Source organism: Pteronotus mesoamericanus, unplaced genomic scaffold, assembly GCF_021234165.1.
Source record: "Pteronotus mesoamericanus isolate MK-2021 breed Mesoamerican mustached bat unplaced genomic scaffold, CSHL_Meso_final contig_82, whole genome shotgun sequence".
Lineage (NCBI taxonomy): Eukaryota > Metazoa > Chordata > Mammalia > Chiroptera > Mormoopidae > Pteronotus > Pteronotus mesoamericanus.
Genome location: NW_026555265.1, coordinates 31,765,121 through 31,783,058, shown reverse-complemented (window position 1 = coordinate 31,783,058; position 17,938 = coordinate 31,765,121). Strand labels below are relative to the sequence as shown.

Genomic DNA, 17,938 nt, shown 5'->3' with positions numbered 1-17,938 from the left:
TCACCCTTCATTCAATATATGAGGAAGGTGGGGCCAAAAATGTTAGTCATACACCATAATTATTAAGTAGTGGGGCCAGATTTCAAGCCCAAGTGAGTCCTCAAACAAAACGTGTGTGAGTGAAAGGGATGTTATGGAAACGATAACCCATGCTTCTCTACTTAAAACAAAACAAAAAAAATTCCCATTACAGATAACTCATGCTTCTCTACTTAAAACAAAATTCCCATTACAAAAACTTAAGAGGAAAAATACAAAACGGGCAGTTTCCAATTCCACACATACGTATACAAAATTCACAACTTTTTAAGAAGTTTGAACATATTTAAATTGTAACAATAATAAACTCTGCTGAAGGCTTAAACGAAAGTAGATAAAAAGGTTACATCCTCGTATCGTTCCCTCTGGGGCCAAATCAAATTGGGAGTGAAAGCACCCCCCGCGGCCTGGGACAGGATCGACGGCGCACAGGAGAGGAGAGGCGGCTCCCCTCCTTACTCCTCAGGGCGCAGCTGTCCCGATCTCCCAGGAAGGCACAGGGCCAGCCGGCTCCAGCCTACCTGACGGGCTCCTGCCGCCGCTTGAGCCAGCTGCAGCAATTGGCCATCAGACTCAACATCCCAGGCCGTTCCTCCCTCCGCCTCCCATCCGAGCCTGGAGTGAGGATGGGCCCCTAGTTGCCCCGGGGCCGAATCCCGAAGCCGCTTTCGCTCCGGAGAGCCTCAACGCGGTTAGGCCGGGAGGGGAGAACAAGGGGGAGGTGAGAGCCCTCAGTACTAGCGCAAAGCTCGTATAACAGCACCGGCCCGAGATCGGACAACAACTGCCCTTCTGGCCCGGGACAGCCGAAGAAGGCGCTGATTCACAGACCCGAGAAGGGTTAGCGGCGCCGACCAGAGAAAAGCCCCGCGTCAACGTGCTGACGTTACTACTAGGCGTGGAAGGCCACTGCCAAACACCGCCCATGCACTCCTCCAATCATCTTTCGAGGGCCGACGGTAGGGGCCTCTGAGTGGCTGAAGGGGCTCAGTTACCCCTACACCACGTTCCTGCCCGGGAGGTGGGAGGGAGAAACGGGGCAGTCTACGAGAAGGTGGAGCTCGGGAGCAGTGGTTCTCGTTGCTAGGCAACGGGAGTGTTTAGAGATGAACTGAGGGATCCCTGAGAAACCTCAGGCGAGGTTTACCTGTACACCCACCCAAAAGTGTGTTACCAGCCAAGGTGCTGCTCCTCATCTGTCGCCAATCACAGCTGAGATCCAAAGATCTCAGATTTTCTGTGTGTTTTGTTGTGTTTTATACAACAAGGATCCCTATCCCTGAGATTACAGCAGACTCTGGTTGCACTATAGAAACAATACACTGGGGCAATAATTATAAGGACAAGAAAAAAAACTCATTTGCTAATTATATCAATAGTTCAGATGAGAGTGACATTTTCATCGGTATAATGGTATTGTTGTTGGTTACATAAAATGTGAAATGGAATAGTATATTTATTGTGTGGGGGGTATGACTATTAAAGAAATATATGTTCATTGTAGAAAATGTAAAAAAAAAAACTATAAAAGGAATAATATGAAGAAAATAATATCTCACACTCATTACCCAAAGATAACCAATGTTAACATTTTGATGTATGCCCTCTCCAGGATTTTTAGATACATAGCTAGCTGGCTATTTAGTTTCGGCAAGATACAGAAGGTGATCTACTGGCTGTTTTGTAACCTGTTTTGTTTTATTTAAAGAGATATGTAATATCTGCATTTCTTTCTATATTCTTGAAAAAGGAAAGTACCTTTCTATATGAAATAATATATGCATAATATACAGGGGCCTGTGTATACATTTTTTTCTACTAATATATTTTCAAATCCTTGTAAAAGGAGAGAGGACCCTGGCAATCCCAGTGTATCCAGGGGAAAATAGTGATTTATAACTAAGATAGATCTAGGCTTAAAATTATTCCCTGCCCTTTACTAACTCCTGTCATCCTGGTTCAAACTCATATACATCACTTACAGTTTACTGTCTCTGAAACAAAGTACCTCATCTGTAAAATAAGAATAATGATACTTACTTTACAAGGTTGCTAAGATGATGAAAGAGAGAAATAAAGCTCAAGTGCAATTTTTAACAAATAATAGATAGATTTTGAAGAGAGTGTCACCTGTCCCTTAAACATTAATGGTACGTATTCTCCTACCCCTCTCCTAAATGCTAGGATCTTGTTCACCATTCTCCCTCTCCCGCCTTGATATCTTCAACTTTCCAGTTACTCATGGATGTATGATTTCTACCGATTTACCTAATTGGACCTGTCTTTCCTTATCAATACTAGATGCTATCTCTGCCCACATACTAAAATGCCTTTATTACACAGTGCTAACGAAAAAGTTAAATGGTACCTTCTCAAATTTTCTTCCCTCCCTGTTATCCCTGTTTCTTCTTACTTTCTAATAACTCACAGCATCTACCTCCTCTTTTCCAAGAGTAACCACTTTCTTGGACCTCTGACAAACATGGTTTTTCCACTTTTCTGAAATCCTGTGCAATTATTTTTTTCTTGATCCAACATCTTAAATATATCACTTCCCATGTTCTCCCTAGATCTTAGGCCAGGGTGGGGTGGGTTTAAGTGGGCAGGGCGATTCCTCCTTAATTATGAGCCAGGTTACTACTTTTCTGCTGACTCTTTTCTTTTTTAATTGTTGTTCACTTACAATTATCTCCATTATCCCCCCATTATTCTTCTCTGCCCTACCCACTCCTACATCAGAGATTCAATCCTCTTTAATTCCACAACCCAGCTGCTTAAATTAATCGTTCAGAAACCCTAAAGCACTATTTTTGCTGTCCACTTTTTTTTATCAATTTACTGTGATTGTCATCCTGTCCCATTAAAACTATTTAAAACACATTTTATAACTTTTGCCTTCCTAATTACCAAATCCCTTCTTTTCTTTCACATCAGTCAATACTTTCAATACAGTTACCTCTTCTAAATCTTTTTCCTCCTTTGGCTTTTCAAAATTACACACCATTCTGGTTCTCTTCTGATCTTACTGGTCATTCCTTTTCCAGCTTCCTATATGTATTCTTTAAGATGCAACCTTTTCCCTCTGCTTCCCTTTTTAAAAACATGTTTTCCTAGAGAACCCAATTATTACTTCTGTGCCTCTGGGGCTACTATGTGGATGTTTCTTGCACAATTCTGGAACCATGCTCAACACCTTTTTTTTTTTTTTTTTTTCCAAAAAATATAATCAACCCAGCTCTACTTCATGACTTCCTTAGTTCTAATAGTGATACATTACCAAACATTTCTGGTGCCAACATACAGTCAGATAGATAACTAAATTGAATATTACTTTTCAATATACTAGGTGATTTGGTAAGCGTAACTGTTGCTTGCTATTTCTAGTTCTCTTTTCCTTACAACCACTTGAAATTGTTATTCCCACCTCTTCAAGTCATAAACCTGCTTTGTCCAGTGAAATGTGCATGGCAGTAAGTTTGTCACTTCTTGGTGAAAACATTTAAAAGCTGGTGCACAATTCCCTATGTTCTCCCTTCCCTTGCAATGTTAATTGTGGAAGGCTTTATTAACTTTGAAGTAATGTAAAATCAGAAAAGCATGGAATTCTGAGCAAACACACAGAGCGCAGCTGCTTGCAAAGTCATACAGTAGACTTCCCATGAGCAAGAAATAAACACTGTTAACTAAAGTGACTGTAATTTTGTGGCTGTTTTATCACAAAATTATAACCTAGTTTATTCTGAATGATGAAAAAGTCTTGCTACCATCATTCTAGCTAAGAATCTCATTTCATCACTCGGGGATTTTTGAAATTGCATCCTAAATATTACTTGGTTTCTTTTATTTTTTCCAGCTTTGTTAAGGTATAATTGACAAATAAAATCATAATACATTTAAAGTGTATAATATAGCCCTGGCTTGTGTGGCTCAGTGGATTGAGTGCTGGACTATGAAGGAAAGGGTCACCAGTTTGATTCCTAGTTAGGGCACATGCCTGGGTTGCAAGCCAGGTCCGCAGTTGGGGGTGTGTGAGAGGCAACCACGTACTGATGTTTCTCTCCTTCTCTTTCTCCCTCTCTTCCCCTCTCTCTAAAAATAAATAAATAAAATCTTTAAAAAAATAAAGTGCACAATATAATGATTTAGTATACATATACATGGAGAAATGATTACCATAATTGAATTAACACATTCGTCAACTCACATACTTTTTTTTTTGTGAGAACATTTGATATCTACTCAGCAAATTTCAAATGTACAACACAGTATAATTAACTATAGTCACCATGCTTCACATTAAATGCTTAGAACTCACTCATCTTTCTTTTCAGCTTTTACTTTTATTAATATTTATTTTATGCTGAATTTACACCTGGGCCATAAGTTTTTCTTTCTTCTGGGATATGTTTTTCTTCTATGCATCCTCCTCTTCTGGTTTAGGAACAATCTGATCTTTTTCAGTAAGGATCATCACAACGTGGAAGGGAGAGCTCACATTTGGGTTCTGCACTGCCCCTTGGGAACTTTGTTCTCTGGATGTGCTCAGTGACCAGAGAATCTACATCCAAATATTTAAGCTCAGCATTACCTTCTGCATTTTAAAGTGTCCAGCAAAATTTCAGCACTCTGTTGGGACCACCGACCCTGTGCCCAGCCCCGCTGTTTGGCCTGGGCACACCTACCAACTTCACCATTGTAATCGTAGAATGGCACATGTTGCTCCTGTAAAGTGACATCCTTCAGACAGTTGGTGGTTTTACAAATATGTATAGCCTTAAAGGCCTGGGCAACTGTTTTACAACTGTTCTTAAGGTCAACACAAAGATTTGAACCTCTTTGCTTTTCATGATTTGTGGGGTTCTCTTGGTCAAGTGAATAGTGAACCATTTTCAGAGGTCACCTCAAGATGCTTATGGGAAGAGAACTTATTCATCTTATAATTGAAAATTTGTGTTTTACAAACCTCTCCCTTTTTCCCATATCCCTCAGCCTCTGGCAATCACCATTCTACTCTGTTCCTATGAGCTGACTTTTTTTATTTCCACATATAAATAATACCATGAAGTATTTGTCTTTCTCTGTCTGGCTTATTTCACTGGCATATTATCCTCTGGTTTTACCCATATTGTCACAAATAGTGAGATTTTCTTTTTTTTTTTTTTGAGGGGTAAGTCTTAATAATATCCTATTATATACCATATATATGTAATGTATATGAACATATAGTATATGTCTTGTACATAAAACATACAATTACATAATACATTTATGTATAATATTGGCTTATCCATTCATCTATGGATATACACTTAGGTTTTTCTCATATCTTGGCTATTATGAATAATGCTACAATGAACATAGAAGTACAGACATCTTTTTGAGGTAGTGATTTTATATCCTTTCATTCTATGCCTAAAAATGAGATTGTTGGCTCACACAGCATTTCTATATGTACTATACATATAGTAGTTCCATATATATACATAGTTCTAATATTTTAGTACTAAAATACACAGTATTTCATGTTATTATAAATATACAGTATATATTCTATTTTTTAATTTCTCAAGAAACCTCTGTACTTCTTCTATATGGCTGCACCAATTTACGTTCCCACCAACCATGTACAAGTGTTCCTTTTTCTCCATATCCTTACCAACATTTATTTGTTGTCTGTTACTCGGTTTCTAATCTCCCCCAGCTCTGATCCATTTTGTAAACATTTCACAAGCTAACAATCTTAAAGTACAGCCACAAAAATCACTACCCTTTCTAAAACAGAAAAACATACAAAAAACCAAGCAAATGAAACAAGACTACTAGTCCTTGCTGTCTATGGTTTAAACACTTTAACTTGTTTTCATCAAGAAAAAATTAAAATATTATTGTAGAAAAAAACATACAGGGTGGGCAAAAATAGGTTTACAATTGTTTGTATGAAAAATAATGCAACAGTAAATAATATAAGAATTAACTGTTTCCCATACTCACAACTGTAGAAGTACTTTTACCCCACCCTGTATAAAGCAGCAAAAGGAAAATGATTCATAATCCCACAATTAGAAATGATCGCTGTGGATATTTTGGCATAAATGTTCCCAGGCTTGCACTATTAAATTGAATTTCGTTTGTACTGTTAAGTTGACTTTCATTGAATGTTTATGTGCCAGTCACTGTTCTGGGAACTAAGAATATAGCTGTGAACAAAACATTAAAAAAAAAGTCCTATCCTCAAAGATCTACATTCTAGTAGTGGGAAGGATGAGGAGACAGAAAATAAACATAATAAGTAAACTAGAACTTACATTAGTAGAAGATCATATAAAATATACAAAACTGGGGAAGAAAATGGAGCTAGGATTAGGACTGGGAATGAGATTAGAAGAGGAATTAAAGTTTGGATAGACTTGTTGCATACTAATAACTGTACTCAAAATAAACTTTGGCCAAATAAAATTGACGAAGTGTTCAATGATACAGAGCTAAACCCAGACATTACCATCACAGACTGAAGTTCTGAGAAAAATTAAAAATCCAAAAATTTTATTCAAAGACATATTATTGAATTTTAGTATTAAAAGTTTAGTATATAAACTTTTTTATAAAAGTTTAGAATTAAAAGAATATAATTTTTCAGTTTGACATTAAAATACAGGTATGATATATAATTTTTTAGCACTGAGTACAATTGCTGGCACTATGATATACATTTATGGTCTGAAAAAGATATTCACTTTTGACCAGCAGGATGGTGGAGGAGTGAATGGAAGCCACATTGACTTCCTTCCAGAACCAATCTGGAATTACAACTAAACTGTGGAGAGTCACCTGGAACAAACAACTGAACAATAGTGAGAGAGTAGCCTTATAACCTTGGACAGACAGAAGAATCAGCTTTAGCACAACCTGACTGGTAAGGAGTGTGGTAGAGACTCGAGAAGGCTGGCTGGGTTCCCATGGGTGGCAGCGTCAGAGGGATATTGAAATGGCCAGTTGGATCCCCCTGAGAAGAGTGAGGTCTAAACCATAAGCGGGGATCTCCAGCCTACAGCACCAGAGCCCCCCAAAGTACACAGATAACAACCAGCTGTGAAAAGCATCTCTCTTTCTCTCCAGAGACAGGTCTGGAGACACAAAGAGCCATTTAAAGGGCCAATGCATAAATTTTTATTTGCAGCCACTTACCCTGGGCTCCGGCAAAGAGGGGGTGGAGTGGGCTAGAGAGGCCTGAGGAGAGACTGGGAAAGGAGGCTATGGGGAGAGAACTGAGGGAATAGCTGGAGGGATCCCAGTGCTACTCCTCCCCCATACAGCAGCCATCTTGCTCAGGTAGACCACTCCCCTGAGCAACAGCAGCATGAGAGGACCCAATAGCCCTGTCCCCAGGAGGGACTCAGTCCTGGCCTGGTGGCACTTAGGCTTGACTGCTGAGTATAGAGTTGCAGCCAACAGATAGTAGATCCCTGGCTAAAGAGGGCACAGAGTGGCCTAGAGACACGTGAGGAGAGACTGGTGACAGAGGCTTTGGGGAGAGAACTGAAAGAGTAGCCAGTGGGATCCCAGTGCTGACTCCTCTCCCATGTGGCAACAGCCACCTTGCTCAGGCAGGCTACTTCCCTGAGCAGCAACAGCATTAGAGGACACAATAGTCCTGCCCCCCAGGAGGGACTCTGCCCTCCCCTATGGAACCTAAGTCTGACTGCTGAGTGCAGAGTGACTAGATTAACAACTTAAGGAGACAGCCACAGACAGTAGATTCCTGGAGTCTCGAATAGGCTGCCTAAGGTCAGGCAGGGTTAACATCTGGAATCATCAGAGGCAGATACAGAAAGAAAAAAACAGTGGTCTCCTACCATAGAAGTTCACACCACAAAGTCAGGAAGTCAAAACAGATCAATTTAAGAAGCACAAGCAAAAGAAAAAAAGGATTCTCACAAATAATAGGAAGACAAAGAAACACCCCCCTGTCAAAGGGAAAGGAGGAATCCCCACAAAGAGAATTATATGAAATAGAGGCAAGTAAATTATCAGATACTGAGTTCAAAACAATAGTTCTAAGGAAGCGCAGTGAGCTCAGGGAGAATTACAAAAAACTACAGGGGAAACTACGAGGAACTTACTGCAAACTATATCAGCATGAAAAAGAACATATAAACTATGAATAAGAGACAAGAGGAAATGAAGAATTCAATTTCTGAATTGAAGAACACAGTAGCAGGAATCAAAAACAGGCTACATGAAGTAAAGGGTCGAATCAGCAAGGTAGAGATCAAGAAAATGAAAAAAGACTCAAAAAGAAACAAAAGGCACTTAGGGAAATGCAAGACATTTGCCTAACTTGAAACATAATAATATCCATCTAATGGGGATACCAGAAGGAGAAGAAGAGGGGGAAGGGATAGAGAACCTGTTTGAAAAAGTAATGATGGAAAATTTCCCTAATTGGAGGAGAGAAAAAGTCACACAAGTCCAGGAAGCACAGAGGAACCCAATGAGGTCCACTCCAAGACATACGATAATTAAAATGGCAAATATCAAAGACAAACAGAGAATCCTAAAAACAGCAAGGGAGGAATTGGTAGTTACATACACGGGGTCCCCCAATACGGCTAGCAGCTGACTTCTCAACAGAGAGACAACAAGCCAGAAGAGAACAGTAAGAAATATTCCAAGTAATGAAAAGTAAAGGCCTGCAACCAAGACTGCTCTACCCAGCAAGGTTCTCAATTACAATAGAAGGGGAAATAAGGAGTTTCCCAGACAAAAGAAGGCTAAAAGAACATACCTCAACCAAAGCAGCACTGCAAGATATGCTAAAGGGACTGCTTTAAGAAGATGAAGAAAAAGAGTGAGAAAAAGAGGAACACAGGTACAAAGGGAAAATATGAATAAGTACCTATCAATAATAACTTTAAATGTAAATGAATTAAATGCTCCAATCAAAAGACATAGGGTAGCTGAATGGATAAGAAAACATGACCCGCACATATGCTGCCAGCAATAGACCCACCACAGAACAAAGGACATACACAGGCTGAAAGCAAAGGGGTGGAAAAAAAATATTTGAAGAAAATGGACAGGAACAAAAAAAGAAGAGGTAGCAATTCTGATATCAGACAAAATAGATTTCAAAACAAAGGCCATAAAAAGAAACCGAGAAGGAAACTTCATAATACTGAAAGGAAGAATCCATCAAGAAGACATAAACATTGTAAACATATATGTACTCAACATAGGAGAACCCAAATATATATAAGGAAAATCTTGGAGGACTTCAAGAAAGATATAGACAGCAGCACACTGATAATAGAGGATTTTAACACCCCACTGTCAACAATATATAGATCTTCAAAACAAAACATCGATAAGGATATTGTGGAACGAACGGCACATTCGATCAAATGGACTTCATTGACGTATATAGAACTTTTCATCCTAAAAAAGCAAAATACACATTCTTTTCAAATTCACATGGAACTTTTTTAAAGATAGACCACATGACAGGACACAAAACAAAACTCAACAAATTCAAGAAAATTGAAATCATAATAAGCATTTTCTTGGACCACAAGAGTTTGAAACTAGAAACGAACCTCAAGGAAAAAACTAAAAAATATTCAAACTCATGGAGACTGAATAGCAACAATGAATGGGTCAATTATGAGATCAAGGAAGAAATAAAAAAGTTTCTGGAAACAAAGGAAAGTCAACACACAATAGTCCAAAATCTATGGGACACAGCAAAGGCAGTCCTGAGAGTGAAGTTCATAGCAATACAGGCCTCTCTTAAAAAGATAAAAACATTTCAAATAAATGACCTAACGCTACAGCTTCAAGAACTGGAGAAACAACAACAAATAAATCCCAGATCAAGTAGAAGGAAGGAAATAATCAAGATCAGAGAAGAACTGAATGACATAGAGACCAAAAGAACAATTCAAAGAATCAACAAATCCAGGAGCTGATTCTTTGAAAAGATAAACAAAATCAACAAGCCTTTAAGCAGGCTCATCAAGAAAAAAAGGGAGAGGTCCCCAATAAATAATATAAGAAATGAAAGAAGAGACATAACAACTGATACCACTGAAATACAAAGGATTGTAAAAAATTACTATGAACAATTACATGCAAAAAAACTTGAAAACTTCAATGAAGTGGATACATTTCTAGAAAAATATAACCTTCCAACACTGAATGAAGAAGAAGCAGAAAGCCTGAACAGACCAGTAACAGCTGGTGAAATTGAAGCAGTAATCAAAAGCCTCCCCGCACAAAAGCTCTGTACCAGATGGTTTCACAGGAGAATTTTACAAAACATTTAAGGAAGAGCTAACTCCTGTCCTCAGACTATTCCAAAAAATCCCGGAAGAGGAAAGACTCCCAAACTTTTTTATGGGGTCAGCATCATCCTAAACCCTTAAGCAGATAAAGACACAGCCAAGAAAGAAAACTACACGCTAATATTGCTGATGAACATAGAGGCTAAAATCCTCAACAAAATATTGGCAAACTGCATCCAGCAACACATTAACAATATCATCCACCATGATCAAGGTGGGATTCATCCCAGGGGTGCAAGGATGGTTCAATATTTGTAAATCAATAAATGTAATACATCACATAAACAAAACGAAAGACAAAAATTACCTGATCATATCAATAGATGCATTTGATAAGGTACAACATCCATTTATAATAAGAACACTCAGCAAAGTGGGACAAACAGGGCATACATACCTCAATATAAGAAAGGCCATACATGAAAAACCAACATCATACTCAATGGGCTAAAACTAAAAGCTATTCTACTAAGAAGGGGAACAAGACAAGGATGTCCACTTTCACCACTTTTATTCAACATAGTATTGGAAGTCCTAGCTACAGTGATAGATGAGAAAAAGAAATGAAAGATATCCAAATTGGAAAGGAGGCAGTAAAACAGTCATTGTTTGCAGATGACATGATAGTGTACATAGAAAACCGCATAACTCCACCAAAAAATACTTGACCTAGGAAGTGAATTCGGCAAAACAGTGAGATACAAAGTCAATATTCAGAAATTGAAGGCATTTTTGTATACCAACAATGAAATTATCAGAATCAGAAATCAGGAAAAAATCCCATTTGCTATAGCAAAAAGAAAAATAAAGTACCTAGGAATAAACTTAACCAAGGAGGTAAAAGACCTATACTCAGAAAACTATAGAACACTGAAGAAAGAAATTAAGAAAGACACAAATAAGTTGAATCATATACCGTGTTCATGAATTGGAAGAATTAACATCATCAAAATGTCCATACTACCCAAAGAAATTTATAGATTCAATGCAATCCCTATTAAAATACCAATGACGTATTTCACAGACATAGAACAAACATTTAAAAAATTTATATGGAACTATAAACGACCCTGAAGAGCCTCAGCAATTTTGAGAAAGAACAAGGTAGTAGGGATCACATACCTCATATCAAACTATGTTACAAGGCCACTGTAATCAAAACAGTCTGGTACTGGCAAAAGAACAGACACGTAGATCAATGTAACAGAATAGAGAGCCCAGAAATAAACCCATGTTTCTATGGTCAATTAATATTTGGCAAAGGGGGTAGAAGCACAAAATGGAGTAAAGATAGCCTCTTCAACAAATGCTGTGGGGAGAGCTGGACAGCTACATGCAAAAAATTGAAATTTGACCACCAACTTGTACTATACACACAAAAAAACCTCAAGATGGATAAAAGACTTAAATATAAGTCATGATACCATAAATTCCTAGAAGAGAACATAGGCAGGAAACTCTCAGATAGCCCACGCAGCAGTATTTTCACTGATATGTCCCCTAGAGCAAGGGACATAAAGGAAAGAATAAACGAATAGGACATCATTAAAATAAGAAGCTTCTGCATGGCTAAAGAATACATCAGCAAAATGAAAAAGGAACCAACCATATGGGAAAATATTTTTGCCAATGATACCTTGGACAAGGGTTTGATCTCTAAAATGTATAAAGAACTCACATGACTCCACTCCAGGAACACAAACAATCCAATTTAAAAAATGGGCAAAGGACCTAAACAGACACTTCTCCAAGATGGACATACGGAGGGCCCAGAGACATATGAAAGGATGCTCAGCATTACTAGCAATCAGAGAAATGCAAATTAAAAGCACAATGAAATACCACTTCACACTGGTCAGAATGGCCATCATAAACAAATCAACAAAGAACAAGTGCTGGGGAGGTTGTGGAGAAAAGGGAACCCTCGTACACTGATGGTGGGAATGCAGACTGGTGGAAAACAGAATGGAGTTTCCTCAAGAAACTAAAAATGGAACTGCCTTTTGACCAGTGGTTCCACTGCTGGGATTATGCCTTAAGAATCCCAAAACACCAATTCAAAAGAACCTATGCACCCCAATGTTCACAGCAGCACAATTTACAATGTCCAAGTGCTAGAAGCAACCTAAGCGTCCGTCAATAAATGAGTGGATCAAGAAACTATGGTCCATTTACACAATGGAATAGGACACAGCGGAAAGAAAGAAAGAGCTACTACCATTCATGACTGCAAGGATGGAACTGGAGAAGATTTAGTTAAGCGAAATAAGCCAAGGGGTGAAAAAAATATACCATATGATCTCACCTATTAGTGGAACCTAATCAACAAAACGAATAAGCGAGAAAAATATAACCAGCAACATTTAAAGAAAAAACAAACTGACAGTAATGAGAGGGAAGGAGGGAGGAGGGTAACAGGGAAAAGAAAGGGAAGGGTCAAGTCAAGGAACATGTATAAAGGACCCATGGCTGAAGCCAAAGTAGGGGTGGATTGAGGGTGGGAGGTGGGGTTGGGTGGGTCAGGGGAAAGTGGTGGCTTGAAAATGTAGACAAATGTATTTGAACTATTAAAAAAATAAAATGTTAAAAGAAAGATATTCACTTTTTTAAAATTTTGGTATTATACTTTTATTTTTTAGAGCACCACCTTTATTTGTGACTTAGGTGAAACACGAAACAGAATAGATTAGATTGTATCCAGCTAATTAACAAATACACAAAAACAAATAACTATAAATTATGTGCTAAAATCAAGTAAAATACCAGAATAGCTATACATCAAAAACGAATAAATTGCCTGAAACTTGCTCTACCAAAAGTAACCTAATTCAAATCCCAAACCCACCCTAGCCTTTTCTCCACTCTTTGAATTTCTATAGCATAGTTTCTGTAATTTTTAACACACTCTTTGTATTGTCTATGTTGCTTTTATACAAATAGGCATTACTTACAATTCAAACTGACACTAAGTTCCTTTGAGAGAAACTTTAGAGTATCTATGACTACTATGTAGATTACTATGTAACAAGCACCCCTCAAAGGCTAGTTGGCATTTATTTTTTGGCAAGCATTTCTTTATGATCAGGTTGGAGTGAGAAGAATGGTATGTGTTGGTGATCAGATATGGAATCTAGGAGAGTAAAATACAAATTACAAAATAGAGTCAACATCTAATAAGCTGCTGCCTAGACAAAAGGGTTAATATTGTTTTGATTTGCTAATACTAAAAACCAAACTACAGTGTAATTCTCAAAAGCACAATGTTCAGATGGAAAAAAACAAACAAACCCTAAACACACACATACTTTATTGCAACCAAAGATTAAATAACAATTGTAACTAATACTCTATTTAACATCAGCAAAATCTGTAGGTAATGTATAACTCATAAACAACATGCTGAAGATACGGTCATTCAATCAAAAGCAGTCCTGCTTTTGAATTTCTGCTCCATACGAAGGGGATCCTGGAAAACCCATACTACTTTTTCTACTCCTTTGCAGCATGCCTGAATTCTGGTTCATTCCCTGTAGAAAATCCATTCACTTTCACCTGGAGTCTTTGGAAGAGTAAGATTTTCCTTTTAAGAATTCACTCCACTTTTCTCTAATATTTCCTTTTTCATGTTCTTTATAGTCTTTTTTTTTTAATGTCTGTATCAGAAATGATTTGTTGGGAAAGTTGTTGATTCACAATTTTGGAGGTTTTCTGACCTTGTGAAATTCTGGGATCTCCAACTTGATATTCTGCTCTTAATTCTCGCAAAGATGAGGAGTGTCCTACATCAAGCCTTTGCTCAAAAGACTTGCAGTCTAAATGCATGTAATAAATTAATATGTTACTTAAAGGTTATTTTGTTTGTTATGATTGCTAGCACACCAAAACAAATCTATGAAGATTAGGATTATATTTATAATTAAATGATTTGGGACTGGGAATAAAGTGGTGAATACGCTGACATGGTTGAGTTGGACAGTGAGAAAGAGAATTTAAAGAGGGAAGGTTCGAAAACAGTCAATAATTCCTTTTCAAATATTCTTATCAAAAAAAAAAAAGTGACCCGTATCAACTTCCATTTAGCTGGATCACAGAACCACAGAAAGCTAGAGCTGGAAGAGACTCTTGAAATATGATTAGCCTTTCAAGTTTTGTGCACACACATAGGAAATCAACAGATAGGTTCATTTGGTCCTAAATACTAGAAGTGGTAAAGTAAATAAGCCTTAAGTACTATCATTTAGCACACACTGATTGCTTTACATGTGTCACCTCTTTAAAACCTTACATTAACACTTATTCTAACACTATTTTCTCCATTAATAGATGATACAACTGAGGCTCAGGGAGGTTTAGCAATTTGCTTAAAGTTACATAACTAGTAAATGGCAGAGTATTGCGACTTAAATCCAGGCAGTTTAGCTCCACAGGCAGTCTTAAGCATTAAATAACATTCAAATGCGTATGTCCAACCACAAAAAGCAGAGGTAATATATATATAAAAGAGCTGCTCGACGGTGATAGAATTTGATACATTCTCCTTTTTTCTCAAAACGTTTTTTGCTATCGTTTTTTTTTTTTTTTCTTTAACACCATACATGCAGGTACAAAATAAAAATGGTGATGATCAAAACTATTCCTTTTGCTTCCATTATCTCTGTTCTCTGCCAACCCTCCCTGGAGTCCTAATTCACTTCTAGGTTTCAGTTAACGTCCTCATCCCCAACATCGACCTCTCACGACTTTTCCTACTAAGGAGGGATATCCTATCCTGGGAATCCTCCAAGTTCTCTTGGCTGCTCAGCCTCCCACCTTCGCTCGCTGGAGCTTTATACTGCGTTTGCTTCCCCCGCCCCTTCGAAAACACACCATTCGGGAGACCTGGAACAAAACGCTGGAGTTCGGGAACGGACGAGGAAGGCTGTCTCTGCAGTGTTTACTAGGCCTCCAGCACGTTCCCGGAGCCCTGCCCCCTGCCCCCAGCTCCCCAAAGCTTCCTGGAAATCTCCTCGTTATCACTTCCCCTCTGCGGCTGGGGCCGGGAGCGGGCCGTCTTCTCCGCCCCCCGGCGCCCACTGTTCCTCTGGCGCGCTCGCTCGCTGGCGCCGCCGCGCCGCAGTCCTCGAACAGCGGCACAGGGGTTTACGGCTGAGTCCCGGTTTACAGCGGAGTCCAGCCTTGCAGCTCCGCCGGGCGCCGAGCGCTCAGGTTCCGCCGCGAGGCGCCACAGTCCGCGCCCGCGCCCGCGCCTCCGCCGGCCTGGCCATGAGGGTCCTCGGTGGGTGCTGCGGTACGCTGCTCGCGTGCCTCGTCGTAGTGCTTCCCATCGCTGAGACAAACTGTGAGTAATCAGTAGCGACTTTCCTTCTTTCTCCAGCGATGCCGACCGAATTGCCAGTCTTGTTGGATTTTCTTTTCAAGGGCTGTAGTATCCCAGAAAGTTTACGGCAAGTCCGGTCTACCACTGGCTGATGGAAGCAGCCATGGATCTACCCGGCAGTGTAATAGTTGAGTAGTTGAGCAGGGTCAGTATTTGCCCTGCTCTGGGAATGATGCATTGCCTACAGGACAGACTGAAGAACCTGAGTGACTATTAAAGAAGGAGTTACAACACCTTACCCATTTGCCCCCAAGAGCTGAAGTTGTTAGAGGACAGGGATAAGCACATTCCAGTATAAAAGTAGGGAAAAGGCAACCCACTCTCTTCCCTTTGTACAGGCTGCTGTCCCGAACTAGCATCCTCTGCTGCAGCGTATCTCACTTTTGCAATTTCTCGACTTTGAGCTTGGTTTGTTTATTTCAACATTGACAAACGAATTGTTTTAGGATGAGTGCAGTTTTGCATATCAGTTGGCAGTACCACTTTCTGACCTTGAAATCAAAAGGACTGTTAAATATTATATTGCTGAGATAATTTTGTACTGAGGGTTTTGACTCTGAGTGCTACCGATGTGAGGTCGTGGCATTAATTTTTGTCTTTATCTCTGTATTCCCAGCTCTTTAGGTTCCTATACATGGATTCAAGGCAGGATATTGAGTTTTATCTGAAAATTACATGAGGAGTAGTAAGGCATTCAGAGCATTTTAGTTGTCACTTTGTTTTCTGAAATTTAAGCGTGTTCATTGATTAAAAATGCTTTCTTGTGCTGTTTTATTCTCAGGAAATGGCATGGGAGAGGAAAACTCTGAATTACAGATGACTTTTAGGCTGCATAAGGATCCAGTATAAAATATCAAAGAAGGAGAATTGAATAGGAATTTACTAACAGTCCGCTAGTTTTTATTAATTACTGCTCAGGGTGAATGAGGTATTTTACATTCTAATTTAGATGCTAAAACATTATTTGTTGATTTTATATTAAAAAGCTGCAATAGCAGAACTTGAACACTCAAACCTGTATCATTAAGCCTACATGTGGACCATAGATACCACCTTATTATCTTCTATGTAGTTCATTAGGACAATCAAATATTTGCCTGTTAAACAGTGCTTTGGAGAAGAGAAAGACTCAAAAGTGACTTGCCACACTTACTGCTTGTCATCATAGGAATTTGCTAGGCCCTTTTTAAAAAAAAATAGAAATTGTTATATTTTCATTGAATGTAGACAGAGTTAAAAAGCATATGTGTGTGTGTATTATATGCAGGAATTGAAACTATATATAGAGAGAAATACAGTTGTTATGTATAGATACCATTAGAGTAGATAAATTAATTCTGCCAGTATAGCATGTAAAGTCCCTATAGTTTCTTCATTTTAAAAAGTATGATAGTTCTGTTGGATTGAAAGTCATCTTGGTTTGCTGATCAAGAAACTGTGATACAGATGGAATTAATTTACTCCCTAAGATTTTAAATTTGAGATAGAATTTGAGATATAAATATTTGATTTATAATTTGTGTTTAGTTCATATAAATACAGTTGCTATTTAAAGAAAATCAAATCACAGTTTTAGTTTTGAGAGAGTGAGAAATCTAGTTTAACTTCTTCATTTTAACAATAAAAAGTTGTTCAGAGATGTTAACTTTCCAGACATTTTCAGACCCATATATATACATATACATATATATGTGTCTATATATGTATGTTTGTGTGTGTGTATGTATACATATATATTCAGAGAAAGAGAGAGGTTTAAAACATGTACTGTCTATATACTCTATGTCATTTCCCACTACGGGTTGCTGTGAAGAGGACTAGAAGAAGGAGGGTGTCCCCTTTTGGCTGTGCTAATTTGGCCCTGTTGAGACTTTCACTTCTGGGTAGATGCAGTCTATCCTAGACATTACTGACTCATTTTCCTTCACATTTTTACTCTTGTTTTTTCACTTCTAACTATTCCTTTTACTGTTTATCCAGCTTTGTTTTAAAGTCCTTTATTTTTTTTTTCCAGAGTCCACAATGTTGCACTGATGGAGAGATTTTATCAAAGTTAGGTTAGAGTTGGGGTCGGTGCTAGACGAGTTAGAAACAATTTGTGGTATGCAGCAACAGCACTCTATACTATATTCTCTTACCATTAATTCTATGCTAGGAAACACAGAATTGCTTTTCATAATAG

At 38.4% G+C, this 17,938-nt stretch overlaps 2 protein-coding genes and 1 pseudogene across 5 annotated transcripts in view; 1 reads left to right on the top strand and 2 right to left on the bottom strand.

The window, feature by feature from the left end:
- Nucleotides 1-830, bottom strand: part of ARL13B (ADP ribosylation factor like GTPase 13B) — a 65,567-nt gene extending 64,737 nt beyond the window's left edge. For 3 of the 4 annotated variants that reach the window (XM_054585245.1, XM_054585246.1, XM_054585247.1), the window contains exon 1: nucleotides 561-830. In XM_054585245.1, the coding sequence (XP_054441220.1) occupies nucleotides 561-619 (59 nt within the window). In that variant the 5' untranslated portion in view covers nucleotides 620-830. The remainder of the gene's footprint in view (nucleotides 1-560) is intronic. The other variant, XM_054585248.1, reaches the window with a different exon arrangement.
- Nucleotides 831-911: 81 nt separating this feature from the next.
- Nucleotides 912-4,926, bottom strand: LOC129079965 (60S ribosomal protein L17-like; annotated as a pseudogene).
- A 10,415-nt stretch (nucleotides 4,927-15,341) lies between these two features.
- The window catches only part of PROS1 (protein S), a 90,875-nt gene continuing 88,278 nt past the window's right edge, over nucleotides 15,342-17,938 (top strand). The window contains exon 1 of the mRNA XM_054585244.1: nucleotides 15,342-15,717. Coding sequence (XP_054441219.1) covers nucleotides 15,642-15,717 — 76 coding nt within the window. The 5' untranslated portion in view covers nucleotides 15,342-15,641. The remainder of the gene's footprint in view (nucleotides 15,718-17,938) is intronic.